We start from the raw sequence: 15,058 nt of genomic DNA, 5'->3' as shown, positions 1-15,058 counted from the left end.
AAACAATTCATCACCCAAAATTATTTTAGATAGATCTTTATTTGTAATTCATCTCTCTCCTCCTTTCTCATTCTGTGAAGTGGATCTTTTTTTAATCTAATTTATTTTTCTAGCCCCAAGGTCTAAAGTTCACTATGGATACCCATTAAATATTTGTTGAATGAATGAGATAGAAAATACCTATAAGAACACAGGGAAAGATGTAAACATTACAAATGTACCTGAAACCAAGATCAGAAATTTACCAAGCTGACTAATAAGCAATAAAAGATTAATTCTGAGATCTCTAAAAGGCATCAAGATGACTAGATAGGAAGGCATTCTCACATTAGCCTTCAAACTTTCAGCTGATATGTCCCTTAAGATAATTTTACACAACTATAAATCCCCCAAAATTTTTCATCAAATTTAGATAACTGCAAAGGATGCAATTTCTAAAATAAAACTATTAAATCACTCATAAATTTATCCAGTTCAAACCAAATTCTATTATTTTTTTATCCACCTGTAACCATTGCAAATTTTCTATAATTTCATTTTTATCCTTGAACTCTTATTTCCATTACTCTTCCCCAACAGAATTTTATCATTATGCAATAAATATTATGATTCTGAGTCTTCTTGGTCACTCCTTCAGCTTTTCTGCAATTTAAAAAATCTACAAAATTGGAATTAAAAAATAATTTCCTGTAATGAACAGGCCTTGAATGTTAAAATGTTCTTTTATATTGAAGTGTGATTGCCATTATGAGTAGCACACAACTGATAAAAATACAAATATATGAAAAGTTTCTTTTTATTCTTTGTTTTAGGAGGTACCAGGGATTGAAACTGGGATGTTATCGATGATAAGTAGGTGCTCAACCATTGAGTGATACCCACTCCTATCTGACAGATTTTAATGAATAATTATTATACATAAAAAGTTAAATTTTATTAAAAATTCCTTTCTTAATGAAGTGAAATAGAGCTTACTTCTCCTTGCAATTTATTTGTGAATGAATATTTATTCCAGTATGAAAAAGGATTTCACATTAATTTTTCTCTTGTTTCCATCATTTATAAAGAAGTGTGGAGAAACCTGTTTCACATAAATAGATGGAAACAGACATTTTGTCACAATAGTGTCACTCCGTTTCTTAAATTGCTTTTTTTTAACTCCTGAGGTTGATGCCCCCAAGTCTCATAGAGATCTCTCATAGGATGGTGTTTAATATCTTGTCAGTTTATAACTAAATCAAGTCCTTCTACAATTTTGCTATAGCTCAAAAAATCATAAAACCACCTGACTTTCACAATAATTTGTTTTAAGTGTAGAGAACCATACAGCTGCAATGGGGAGTATCCCTCTCAATCCATCTGAACCATACTACATAAGTGTCTGATAGAAAATAAAATTAGATTAGAGATTGTTTATTTCTACTTGCTTTCAAGCTTAATATTTGGGAGGCTAATTCTCAGAGCTTTCTAATAGGAGGGTAAGTAACATAGAAGAGAATTTACTGTCATTTGGCAAATATCAGACTTTGGAAGGTCATTGTTCAAGGATAGATAAAAAGGGGGGAAACTAATGTGGAAATGCTATAATATGAAAATCAAATATATTTATGTTTTTCATAGTTTATAAGAAAATATCCATTGAACAGTTTATGAAAATGTGATAAGACAGTTGACTGAGATAAAAAGATCTAGCAGAAATAAGAAAGCAGTAAAACAAAAAAAATAGCAAAAGCTCTCTACTTTTTGGACAGTGGCGTGCAGCATGAATACTGCATAAATAAAGTCCGTACTGCAGAAGACAGAATAGAAAAGCTTTAAAGTCTGAAGTAAAAACTCTTAATTACACTGGCAGATATTAAGGGAAGAAAGCAAATATCCAGTGTAAGAAAAAAAGTCTGTTTCTAAGTGGGAAGAGATGAGAAAACAGCTGAACAGAGCAGAAGTAACAATAATGGATATGGGGAAGTGGACTTGGCCCAATGGATAGGGCATCCGCCTACCACATGGAAGATCCCAGCTTCAGTTCCTGATGCCTCCTGAAAAAACAAAAACAAACAGCAAGCAAAACAAATGATAAAACCACTCAGGGAGGGAAGCAGAATTGGTCCAATGGATAGGGCGTCCACCTACCACATGGGAGGCCCGCGGTTCAAACCCCGGGCCTCCCTGACCCGTATGGAGCTGGCCCATGCGCAGTGCTGATGTGCACAAGGAGTGCCCTGCCACGCAGGGGTGTCCCCTGCTTAGGGGAGCCCCACACGCAAGAAGTGCACCCCATAAGGAGAGCCGCCCAGCACGAAGGAGAGTGCAGCCTGCCCAAGAATAGTGCAGCACACATGGAGAGCTGACACAAGATGATGCAACAAAAAGAAACATTTCCGGTGCCCCCGATAAGGATAGAAGCAGTCACCGAAGAACACACAGTGAATGGACACAAAGAGCAGACCCCTGGGGGGGGGGGGAGAAATAAATAAAAATTAAAAATAAATTTAAAAAATAAATAATGGATATGAGAAGAAACATCATTTTTTCCTTCTGGGCAACCTTGGGAAATTCATCCATGAACACTGGAGTTGAGATCATGGTCTCAAGAGCCCAAACACCTCATTTCTCAATGCCAGTAGATTTCATAAAATCATCTTATATATTCTTGTCAATGAAGCTTGCTCTTGATTTAATGATTTGTTAATTGCTGAGACTTAGTACTTTAGATATCATATTCTCTTGTTTTCAAATTTATCTCTCAAAATTCTCACCACATAATCAAACTCTGATTCTTTCAAATGTGACAATAATTTTCCAGTTGGTTAAATTTTACCAATTAAATGAAGACCAGGTAGGTTAAGATCATACTATCAGGAAATAAACCTGTTATGTTAAGAAATCCAACTCTATTTATGTGATTAGATAATTTGTATTTGACATATCTGTCAATCAGATGTAAAATCAAGTTATACCTTCCTTTCTATTGCAATTCAAAAAATCATTTTTATTGATTTTCACTTGGTAGCGCCTTATTTACATTTTTCTCCAAGTTAGATAGTAATATTAAAATACCACTTACATGAATAATAACTTTTTGAGATGGTAAGGATTTCTTTTTAATGTAAATAACCACTCTCTCTTAATAGTTATTTCCCAAGTTAGTTTTTGGTTCACTGTTTTGTTTTTCCAGAATTTCCATAGCATTTTGATGGCCGCCTTATAACTATGCTCACATCATAGCTATTTGTGTATTCTGAACATCTAAGACCTAAGGTTCTTCCACAACTAATGCAAATGTGTCCATCATGTAATGAGTGTTCAATCCACTCTTGCTGGATGAAGGAACGATTTCAGCCTCATGTTTACTTTTTTCTTAACATTTAAAGTAGAACGTTTGATAGTAGAAAAGTTAAATATGACTTTTTATGGGACATGGAAAAGAATTAATTAATGAGGAGTTGGGTGTATTGGGTCTGCTGAACTATTAGTGCGATTTTTTTTTTTGGAACAATGTAAATGAAAACATTTGTGGATTTTCAAATATGGCAGAATAGAGTATTTATTGAATTGAAATAAAGTGAATTTCTTGGAAAAATAGAGATAGAGGGTACTATGTGCCAGATACTATGTTAGGGAATTTAAATGTATTATGGAGAAACAGAGTTTAAAAAAAAAGAAAAGAAACATCAAGCAAGGAATCACAGTTTAAAGGGTAAAAGGGACAAGTTTGTAATGATCTGGGAAGAAGGGGAAGGGTTTCCCTAGATTAAGAAATAGATAGAAAATGAAATTTTAAAGATGAAAGTGATATTTTCATGCTTGGGGGTTCAAGTGAAGAAATGAATAAAAGTGGGTGACTCTTGCTGAACAGCCTGTCTAGAGTACCTAACACAGTGGTAGCTGTATGTAGCTATATATTCCAACGAATAATTGCTGGAGATTTCTTCAACCCTTGCAGGGAAGGCAGACCTTCCTGTGCTTTTCATCTCTCTCTCAGCAGCTTCCAGATTGTTCATGTGGTGATGTGTCAGGAGACTGACTTCCAGTCGGGTTTTTAAGACTCTTCCAAATAAAAGAAATAGATATGAAACTTATGAATTATCTCCTCAATATATTTTCTATTTTATTGATAACCGAAGTGTTACTTTGAAGTAGTCCCCTCATGCCTCATATTAATAACTTAATTAACATAAGACAAATTTGATATGCATTTGGTTTTATATACTAGCCCCATTGGTTCATAGATTTTCTTTCTGGACTACACCAAAATGGACCTGTATAGTCTCTTTTACATGTGAAAGTTAGACCTTTTATTTAGAAACTCCATAAAACAAAAACTAAAATTGAAGAATTGACCAAAGGGATTTAAAATAGTACTGTTGGTTACTCCTAAAGGTAATACTGAGAATTCTTTTAGGCAAATGCGTATAAATGCTGGATAAAATATGGTACACATCTTATTAAATGTATAGCTGAAGGACAAGAAGAGAAAACCTCAGGGACCATATACAACCAGAAAGGTTAAACTTGTGAAGTGACATTATGGCTGCACTGGAGCTTAAGTATTTGTTGGGGCTATTGATGTTAATATCAAGATGCTTGGGATTTTATTGCTCACTGAAGAAAGAAAACATGAGATTTCATAAAGAAATTAAAAGAGCTAGATCTCAGTAAAATGGTGGACTTGAAAAAAATCTGCGCTCAGGCAAGTAAACTTGTGTTAGGCCCTAAGCACTAAATGTAGAATCTGTAACTTTTAGCGTGTTTCAAAAAATGTTGAAATTCCTATTTATTTTAGCTAAATGTCAGAGAAACAGAAACATCTAAGTAAGAAATTAACAGAAAAGATATTCCTGATTTGTGATATTCCAAGGACATCTGGCATTAAAAAATAAAAACAATTTACAGAGATGAAGAAAATCCTAGGCTTAAAAAAAAAAAATTACCCAGGCTTTAAAATGATGCTGAATACAAGTTTGAAATATAAAATTATAAAACAATAAACTGATTATTTATAATCCCAAGAATTTCATTAATTGATGTATCACATATATAGACTATAAAATAATTATATTTAAAGTAATGAATGTATGCACATATTCAAAATTTAAGACTAAGACACTATGAAAAAATGAACAAACAGATTTGTAAAAGGACTAAATAGAAAAAGTCAATATTGAAAAAACCATTGAAATTAGAACCTTATTGGACAGATTGAACAGTAGGTAAGATACATCTGAGAAAAACTGTTGATGTAATTAATGGTAGAAAATTAGTTGTGATCTGAAAAAATTATTCAAAATTCAGCATAAAGAAATGAAACATATAAAATATAAGAGAGTGATAAAAAGGTACGGAGGGGAGAATATAAAGGTCCAAGATATTTCTGATAAAATTTCAAGAAAGAATAAAGGAAAAATAGAACAAAGGCAACATTTAAAGAGATAATGGCAGGCATAATTCTAAAATAGGTAAAAAATCATGAATTATCAGATTCAAGAAATATAACAGATATTGCAAAGGATATATATATAAAACTCCTAGGAACTTCACAATGAAACTACAGGATAGCCAAGATAAAGAAAACATCTTAAGAGCAACCAGATTAACTACAAGGTATTTCAGTTCATTGCTTTATAATAAGTCCAAATGTATCACCAAAATAAATGTAAACAAATGTTATTTGCCCATTAAAAATTAGATTTTCAGGACTTTAAAGACTCCAAATACAGTCATTTATAGGAATCTGAAATAGAAGACAGAGTGTTTGAGACTGAAGGAATGTAAAAACACTAACTGAAAGAAAGGTTGTACAGCCATCTTAATATCTTTTAAAATAGGCTTCAGGGCTAAATGCAGTATTAGGGATAAGGAAGGCCACTACATAAACGTAAAAGGAACAATTTTCTAGAAAGATAGAACATCCCTAGAAAAATATAACAATCCCAGGCATATGCATGTGAGATCTTCAAAAATTCACAGATGGACGATTTTGGTAGGAAAATTTTAACATACTTCTCAATAAATGATACATCAAAAGAAATACTGGAAAGATGTAGAATATTACACTGCACAATAAGTATATTTGATCTTATGGACATAAGCAATGAACAATAATTGCAAGAGATAAATTCTTTTTTAAGCAGACATACAATATTAATGGAAACTGGTCATGCACCTAGGTAACAGAACAGTTCTCAGAGAATACTAAGTTTCAGAATCATTCTTATCACAATGTAGTTCATTTAGAACTCAATAACGAAAGTATAACCACAAATCCAAATTTAAAACACACTTCTATGTAGTTCATGTGTAAAGAGAAATAATGGAAATGAGAAATATTAGATCTAAATTAATAAAATGCTACAGATGAAAAATTGAGATGAAGCTAATTGAACTTAGACACATATTAGAAATGAATATAACTGAAAATAAACTAAGTAGACGAAAAAGTTTCATAAAAGAATAAAGTTAATCCCCCACAAAAAATGAAGAGAAAAATAATAAAGATAGAAGAAATTAACAAAATAGCAAGTAAATAATTGGATTAGCAAAATGCAAAGGTGTTCTTTGAAGGCTCCAAAAAAGTAAATAAACCTCTGGCAGAATTGATTATGGAAAAAGTTAAGAATGACTCAACAGTATATTGGAAAGTGAGCAAACTATCAGATCAGGAAATTCACAGAAGAGGAAGCCCCAAAGGCTAATAAAATGTAAGGAGAAATACTCAGCCCGACTGGTGATGAGAATCGTAAGTCACACTAACAGATACCATTTCCCACCCATCAAACTGACAAAATATAAAAAGACTGAAAATGGAAAATTCCAAACCCAGCAAAGATGTGTAACTTCAGGAACTCTCATATACCACAAGCAGTTTGCCAATATCTAGTAAAGATGAAGATATGCATGCACTACTACTCCATAAAGCAGTGGGGGTGGGGGAGAGGTGTGTTTCCTCCGAATCTGTGGCTCCATCCCTGCTCCAGGCAGGGGAGGAAAGGAACTTCATCACCTATCCAGGCAGCTACAGATGGCCTTGGCCTGTACAGATGGGACTACTGCACATGACTGTGGCTCTATACCTACCCCTAGCAGGGGAGAAAATTGGGTAAAGTTTCATCAGTTCCTAGGGCAATGCAAGCAGCTTCAGCCTCCTCGGGTTACAGTACCAACCACATCATCAGCTCCTACTCCACAACGAGCAAGGGAGAAACGGCAAGAAACAGATGAAAAAGAGCCAAAAAAATCAGACTGGCTAAACATGAGCCCTATAAAGTTCCAAATTAATCTGAACCAAGCATCAAAGAGGGGCTGTAACAAAAAGCCAACCAAACAGAAATCCCTAAACTAAAGAAAGAAATTAAGACTGGAATAATACATCAAGTAAATCAGATGCCAAGACACCAACAAAAAATTACAACCCATACCAAGGAACAGGGAGATATGGCCCCGTCAAAGGAACAAACTAATCCCCCAGATGACACAATGGATTTGAGACAATTCATCATAGATGTTCAAACAAATCTGCTTAATAAATTCAAAAAGATGGCTGGAGAGATTAAGTATATTTGTGCTGGGTGAGCACAAAGAAAAATGTAAAAGCATAAATAGAAAAATAGCAGATCTTATGGGAATGAAAGTCACAATAAGTGAAAATAAAAATACTCTGGAAGTATATAACAGAAGATTTGAAGAGGTTGAAGAAAATGTCAGTGAGCTTAAGACAAGGTCTCCAAAAGCAAATAAAAAAAAGAATGGAAAAATTGAACAGGGTCTCAGGGAACTAAATGACAGCAAGAAACATGCAAATATCCTTGTCATAGGTGTCCCAGAAGGAGAAGAGAAGCATAAGGGGGCAGAAGGATATTTGAGGAAATAATGGTAGAAAATTTCTGAACACTATTGGTAAATTTTCTTGATAAAAATATTCCAAAAGATAGCAATTGAAGGAAACTTTCTCATCATGATATAGGGCATATATGAAAAAAAACACAGCTAACATTGTACTCAATGGTGAAAGGTGGGAATCTTTTCCATTAAGATCGAGAGCAAGACAAGAATGCCTACTGTCACTGTTGTTGTTCAGTATGGTGCTAGAGGATACTAGAGCAACCACACAAGAAAAAGAAAAGGTATCCAATAAGAAAGGAAGAACTAAAACTTGTGCTGTTCACAGATGATCTGATCTTATGCCTAGAAAGCCCTGAAAATCTACAATAAAGCTACAAGAGCTAATAAATTAGTTCAGCAGAGTGTCAGATACAATAATAATATGCAAAATTCAGTAGTTTTCTATATACTAGTAATGCACAAAATGTTCACTGTCACTAGCTATTAGAGAAATACAAATCAAAACTATAATGAGATATCATCTCATACCTCATAGAATGGACATTATTAAAAAAAAATTACAAGTGTTGGAAAGAATGTGGAGACATAGGAACACTCCTTCTTTGTTGGTGGGAATGTAGAATGGAGCAGCCTCTGTGGAAGACAGTTTGGCAGTCAGGACTCTAAATATAGAACCCCCCATATGATCTGGCAATTCCTCTACTAGGAATATATCCAGAAGAACTGAAACCTGTGAAACAAACAGACATTTGCACACCAATGTTCATAGCAGTATTATTCACAATTGCCAAAAGATGAAAACAACCCAAGTGTCTTATCACCCAATATAAGGATAAACAAGATGTGGTGTATGCATAGATGGAATATATGCTGCTGTGAGAAGTAATGAAATTGGGACACATGTGACAACATCAATGAACCTTGAGAACATTATGCTGAGTGAAATAAGCCAGATACTGAAAGACAAATATTATAGAGTCCCACTAATAGGAACTATATACCAAGAAAAAACACATGAAGTTAAAACCCAGTGTAGGTTACTAGGAAATAGGATGAGGGCTGAGAAGAGATACTGATGCTTAATATATGTAGAATTTTTTAAAATGTGGAAATAGGTAGAGTTGATAGTAACACATTATAGTGACTACAGCTATCATGGCTGGTTGGTAAATGGGTTTGTGACTGAAAGGGGTAGTTTAGGGACATAAATGGAATTGAAAGAAAGCTAGAGAATAATCTAGAGACTGAGTAACATAGTGAACCCAGAGGTGGATGAGGATTGTGGTTAATAGTACAAATACAACAATGTTCTTCTATGAACTAGAACAAATGTAGGTCACTATTAAAGGTGACAAGAATATGGTGATGCTCAGGAAAAAAATGATTAATAATAACAGACTATAATTAACAGAAATATTAGTCTTGCATTGGTGTGAAATAAGGTACTATATCAACACTAAGGATCTATAATAGGGGGTATGGGAATTTTTCTTTTGGACTAAGAAAAACATTCAAAGATGTATTTAGGCAATGACTGCACAACTCTGTAATGAAAGTGAGAGCCCCTGAGTGTGCACTTTCGATAGATTGGACAGGGCATGGAACTGAATAACAGCGAACCATGTGGTAGAAGATGAACAGTGGTTAACAGTACAAATATAAGATTGTTGTCTCATGAACTATTACAAATGTACAATACTAATATACAGTGTTAATAATAGAGTGTGTATGAAAGAAAATATACCAAATGTAAGCTATGGACCATAGTGGTAATTGTCTGATGACGTTATGTTATCATCTGTAACAAATGTTTCACAACAGTGCAAGGTATTGGTGGAGGGGTGATGTATGGAAATTCTGCACAGTATGCATGGTTGTTTTATAAGGCACAACTTTCTAAAAATATTTATATTAAAATAAAAATTTTTGTAAAGGGAATGCACAGTATATAGTAAGACTTTTGGTACCTATTGCCAAATGACCTTCCAGAAAAGCTGCATCAGTTTCCATTCACACCACGGTCTACAAAAATATGCATTTCTCCACAGGTACTATGTATTAATAGCCCATTTCAGTTTTGCCACTCTACAGGGTAAAAATGGTGTCTTATTGTCATATTAATTTTAATTTTTTAATTTATGGTGAGAATTTTGTCTATTGCTGATCTGTTAATTGGTTAGGCTTATTTGTAGAGAAGATTTTGCATGTTATCTCTCAGACTTATGCATTTTTTTCAATGGGTTATTCTTCATGAGTCTATATGGAGTCGTCTAACTTCTATTCTTAAAGATAATGAAATTTGAGTATCCTTGAATCACCAAAGATTAATAATTCCAAAACAATGATTCTTTAAAACTAATCTATTGTTCATTCCCCAATCCTGAAGATTCTGGGATGGTGATGCCTACTCCACCTCTAATTGAGATGGGACTTAGATCCCATGAGCAGATAGATGGGACTGTGTCGCTTACAGTTGTAGACTCTGTTCCTTGGGATGGTCATTGTCCATCATCATCTCCTTCTTAGTTGTCCTGGGAGAGTCCAACAAACTGGAGAGTAGGTGTTGCAACTCTGTTGAGATTCAGAACCAAACTGGCAAATGGACAGCCAAAAGATTTAAGTCTCTTGGACATACACTTAACAACTCTAGTACTAACTATAGATTCATATAAAAGGGACAGAAGAGCCATGTGTAGGGAAGCCACAACTGAGTCTGACTCTTTCACACTGGGGACCTTAAACTCCAAAGCAGGGCCCACTGGCAGGGCACCAAACTCCTGAGCTGTCTACCCTGACTGTAGTGTCTGGATGTCTCCAGAGCCCTCCAGAGCCCCACTATTTGAGACAATATTTACCTTGGCAGTCAGTGAGAGCCTGCAGAGATGTGCATAAGCGTAACCTCTGGAATGACATCCTGGCTCACTTTGAAGTCTCTTAGCCATATAAACTCATTTTTCCTTACCCTTTCCCACTCTTGGTCAAGGTCTTCTTCCAGTTGCATTGCTAGTTGGTGCTTGGTAGTAATCCCTTGGTGCCTGGGAGGCTCATCTCTGGGAGTCATGCCTCATGCTGGGGGGAAAGTAATGTATTTATATGCCAAGTTTGGCTTAGAGAGAGGCCAGATGTGAGCAACAGGGAGACTCTCAGGAGATAACTCTTAGCCACCCATGCTACCAGGCTAAGTTTCAGTTGCAAAAGTAGAGTTTCCTAAGTACAGTCATCAATATCAAGAGCCCATCAGTGGTCTATCCTCCTTTACTAATCACTGCCCCTGTACTCAGAGGATTCTTGCTGTCCCATTAGAGAATGTAGCAGAGCACCCCAGAATGGGAATTCAGTATTCTTTTAGTTATTGTGTGAATCTCCATCCACTGTGACAATGTCCCATGAACACTTGAACATATTCACATGCCTTGTAGTTATGTCCCAGGTGAACCTCCTTCCATCCATTCCCCATCACTAACACTCCACACCAGTGATTCTCCCTTGTCACAGTTGTAACCCTACTGTGATCCAAAACTTCTTCAAAAATGAAACCAACAAAATAACCAAATAAAATTAGTAAGAAAATATAATAATAATAGTTTAAAAATAAATACAATACAAATGCTTTAAAAAAATTTTGAAATAGAAAATAAATAATTTTTTTTAATTTTTGAAATTATTTCTTTCATCACTGTAAGATCTGTTGTCTTGTCTATTCCTCCAGTGTCTTATTTTTTCATTTTGTCTTCAAAGAAGCTTTAGGTTACAGAAAAGTGACATAAGGAATATAAGGGATTCCCATATACCCAACATCCTCTCCCTTTTCCCTTTTCCGCTATTAATGACATTTTACATGTGGCTGGTACATTTGCTACAATTGATCTACAAATATTGAAACATTGCTACTAACCATAGTCAGTGATTTATATTATGGTTTGCATTTTGGACTATATACTCCTGTAAATTTTGATGAAATTTAACATGACCTGTAACAAATTTACCACACTAAAAAATAAATAAGTAAATTCAAAAATAATGATGTTTAAACTGTAGAATATTACATTATATTTGAAAGTGTCAATTTAATCCTGTTTTCAATTAATTAGATATTTGTGTCTATATAAAATTGAACAATGATCCAAAACTTCAACCAAAAAAAAGAAATACTTTTTTTAAATGTAATCTAGACCCCAGAATTCTTGAAATAAATTTATTCTTTGTTTTTAATTTAGTTCCCTCAGTGAGATAGGAGTGATCAAATGGCAACATTTGTATTTTGTGATGCCCTATATGGACCTACCCATAGCTAGCTGCAGTGGACTGATGGGAAATTGAAGTTCTTTCTTTCAGTCTAAACAATTGTTTTGAGTAGTCATTAGTTCAAGTTACTGAACCCAAGAATCACGTGGGAAAAGGGATCAAAGATAGCTGAATTTTGTGAGCCTCCAGTAGGATCCAAAAGCTTTTGTGCATCTCAGCAGGCTCTGACATAGTAATTTTCACAATAATCTGTGCATTTTACTTTGTAGAAGAGCAGGGCCAGCTCCTTGCTTCTAGAGGATGGAGAATATTTCTTTATTTTAAATGTAGTAAGAATGATCTCTACATTATATACAACACTACCCCCAACCTCTTTTTTCTGTCCTGAGGCACAGAGAGTGGATATGAAAAATGCACGTGAAAACAAAAGAGAGCAGGCAGCCTTTTGCCCATTTTTCTGCTGGATTTCTCTTATTACATAGTTCTTTATATATCCTGGATATGAGTCCTTTGTTGAAAATATGTATTGAATAATATATATATATGAGCATATTATAGGCCGTAAGGAACCCTGCAATAAAAGAAACCTGTTTCTCTTTCCTTAACCCAGTGAATCCCAAACTTATTTTTAACATGAATATTTCTCCATGGTACTTCCATTATTATCTCAAACTATCTTGGCCAGTGAATCCCTGATTTTGGAAATGCTGAGTTTTAGGCTTAGAAGGCCACACTGCAAGCTGACAAATGAAAGGTACTTTAAACTGAGCAAGGCTTAAAATTTAACAATAATATAAATGTATTTTATAAGAATATAAATGTTTTTTGAGGGGTGGAGAGGAGGGAAGAATCTTCTGATAAAGTCAAAAGCTAATTTTGATACATTTAATGGAAACTATCTGCATGCTTTTTCTTGAGCAGGTTAGCCAGTACACCTTTGCTATGTGCAGTTATAGAGAAAAAAAGTCTGAGCCACAAGAGTTAATGCAGCTTGAAGGATACACCGTGGATTATACAGATCCCCATCCAGGTAATTCTAAATTGAATCACTTTCCCTGCCATGCCTGTGTTCATGTGATTCCTATAAGTATCCTGTATCTATTCTGATTTCCAGATTCCACTTAATTAATAGAATATGTATTTCATTTATATACCTGGACAAGAATTCATGAGATTCAAAATCTGTCCTTTGGAGTGCTATTTAGTTTTAGGTATAATATAACTCATCATCTCTGTTGTTTTAGTACAAAAAAAAAATACTTGAGAATTGTTCTATTATAAGTTACATGAGAATTATTATCAATACTTGTAGAGCTTTACCATTGGAAAGATAAAAGTACAAGAGATAGATATAGGGAAAGAAGTGGTAATTATATTCATATTCTACTAATTTTCTCCCCTCCACTGAATTTCTTTCTCTCCATATTAATATTGGATATAGTACCAGACACCTAGTATCTATAGCTAATAAGTGTGAATAAATTAATAGATATGTGAAGATCAATGATATTATAAAGATATATTAAGAAATATAGAGAGATTAAGAATTATGAAGAGTAAGAAATGAATATAGAGAGATTTAAAAATAGAAACCTTGACAGCATTCACTAAGTGATCACTTAAACATGCAAAATTTTTTATCTTTTCTGGGGAAGAATTTTTTTTTTTTTTAATTTTTTTATTTTTTATTGACTTTGTAATAATATTACATTAAAAATATATATGTGAGGTCCCATTCAACCCCACCCCCCCACCCCCCCTCTCCCCCCCCCCAACAACACTCGTTCCCATCATCATGACACATCCATTGGATTTGGTAAGTACATCTTTGGGCACCTCTGCACCTCATATACATTGGTTCACATCATGGCCCATACTCTCCTCTATTCCATCATGTAGGCCCTGTGAGGATTTACAATGTCCGGTGATTACCTCTGAAGCACCATCCAGGGCAGCTCCATGTCCCGAAGACTCCTCCACCTCTCATCTCTTCCTGCCTTTCCCCATACCCTTTGTCCATTATGTCCACTTTTCCCAATCCAATGCCACCTCTTCTATGTGGACACTGGATTGGTTGTGTCCATTGCACCTTTATGTCAAGAGGAGGCTCAGATTCCACCTGGATGCTGGATGCAATCCTCCCATTTTCAGTTGTAATCACTCTAGGCTCCATGGTGTGGTGGTTGTCCTTCTTCACCTCCATCTTAGCTGAGTGTGGTAAGTCCAATAAATCAGATTGTAGGTGCTGGAGTCTGTTGAGGCTCAGGGTCTGGCTATCACATTGTCAGTCCAGAGATTCAAATCCCCTAAATATATCTTAAACCCCAACATTAACTGCACCTCCAGCACATTAGCATGAAAGTCTTATGAAGGGAGATCCCATCTGAGTCCAGATTCATCACACATAAACACCATTTCCAAAGAGGGGCCATCTGCCCTGGTAGTTAACCCCATCGGCCATGACCATAACTCCCATGGGTCTCTTTAGCCCTCAAAGGAACCAATATCTGGGGGTTGTATCTGCTTTATCTGTCTCTCTGACTCTGCTCAGTTGTGCATGAGGGCAAACCTTCTGCCAGCCTCCAGACTCTTTTTTAGAAACTCGTAGCCATATAAACTCATTTCTCCTTTCCATTTCCCCCTTACTTTAGGTCAAACAGCATTTTAAAGTCATGGTATTTTATGTAGACATGGATATTCTGCTGATCCGCATTGAACCTTCCGTATAAGGTCATTTTCCAGTTGCATCATCAGTTGGTAGTTGATAGTGGTCTCTGGGGAAGAATTTTGCAAAAGATAAATCCCATACAATATAAAGTACCATTTTTTCCTTACCTGTATCTTTTTTAGGTAATATGGTTTCAGGTAATGTGGTTATATGTTTCTCCTACATATAGAGTAAGAAATGTGCCTACGGAAGAGACTTCTTTCTCTGTCTTGAAATACCAGATCATGACATACATTTCGTGGGAAG

At 35.0% G+C, this 15,058-nt stretch overlaps 1 protein-coding gene across 13 annotated transcripts in view; it reads left to right on the top strand.

Moving 5' to 3' along the window:
• The window catches only part of CADPS2 (calcium dependent secretion activator 2), a 613,932-nt gene that overhangs the window by 407,939 nt on the left and 190,935 nt on the right, over positions 1-15,058 (top strand). For all 13 annotated transcript variants that reach the window (XR_011648842.1, XR_009185867.2, XM_058297292.2 and 10 more), the window contains exon 10: positions 13,006-13,114. Coding sequence is in view for 11 of the 13 variants with exons in the window: in XM_058297292.2 (XP_058153275.1) it covers positions 13,006-13,114 (109 nt within the window). In the remaining 2 variants the exon portion in view is untranslated. The remainder of the gene's footprint in view (positions 1-13,005; positions 13,115-15,058) is intronic.

This window comes from Dasypus novemcinctus, chromosome 5 (assembly GCF_030445035.2).
Source record: "Dasypus novemcinctus isolate mDasNov1 chromosome 5, mDasNov1.1.hap2, whole genome shotgun sequence".
Classification (NCBI taxonomy): domain Eukaryota; kingdom Metazoa; phylum Chordata; class Mammalia; order Cingulata; family Dasypodidae; genus Dasypus; species Dasypus novemcinctus.
The sequence above is the reverse complement of the archived record's forward strand: the minus strand, read 5'-3'. Positions and strand labels throughout refer to the sequence as shown.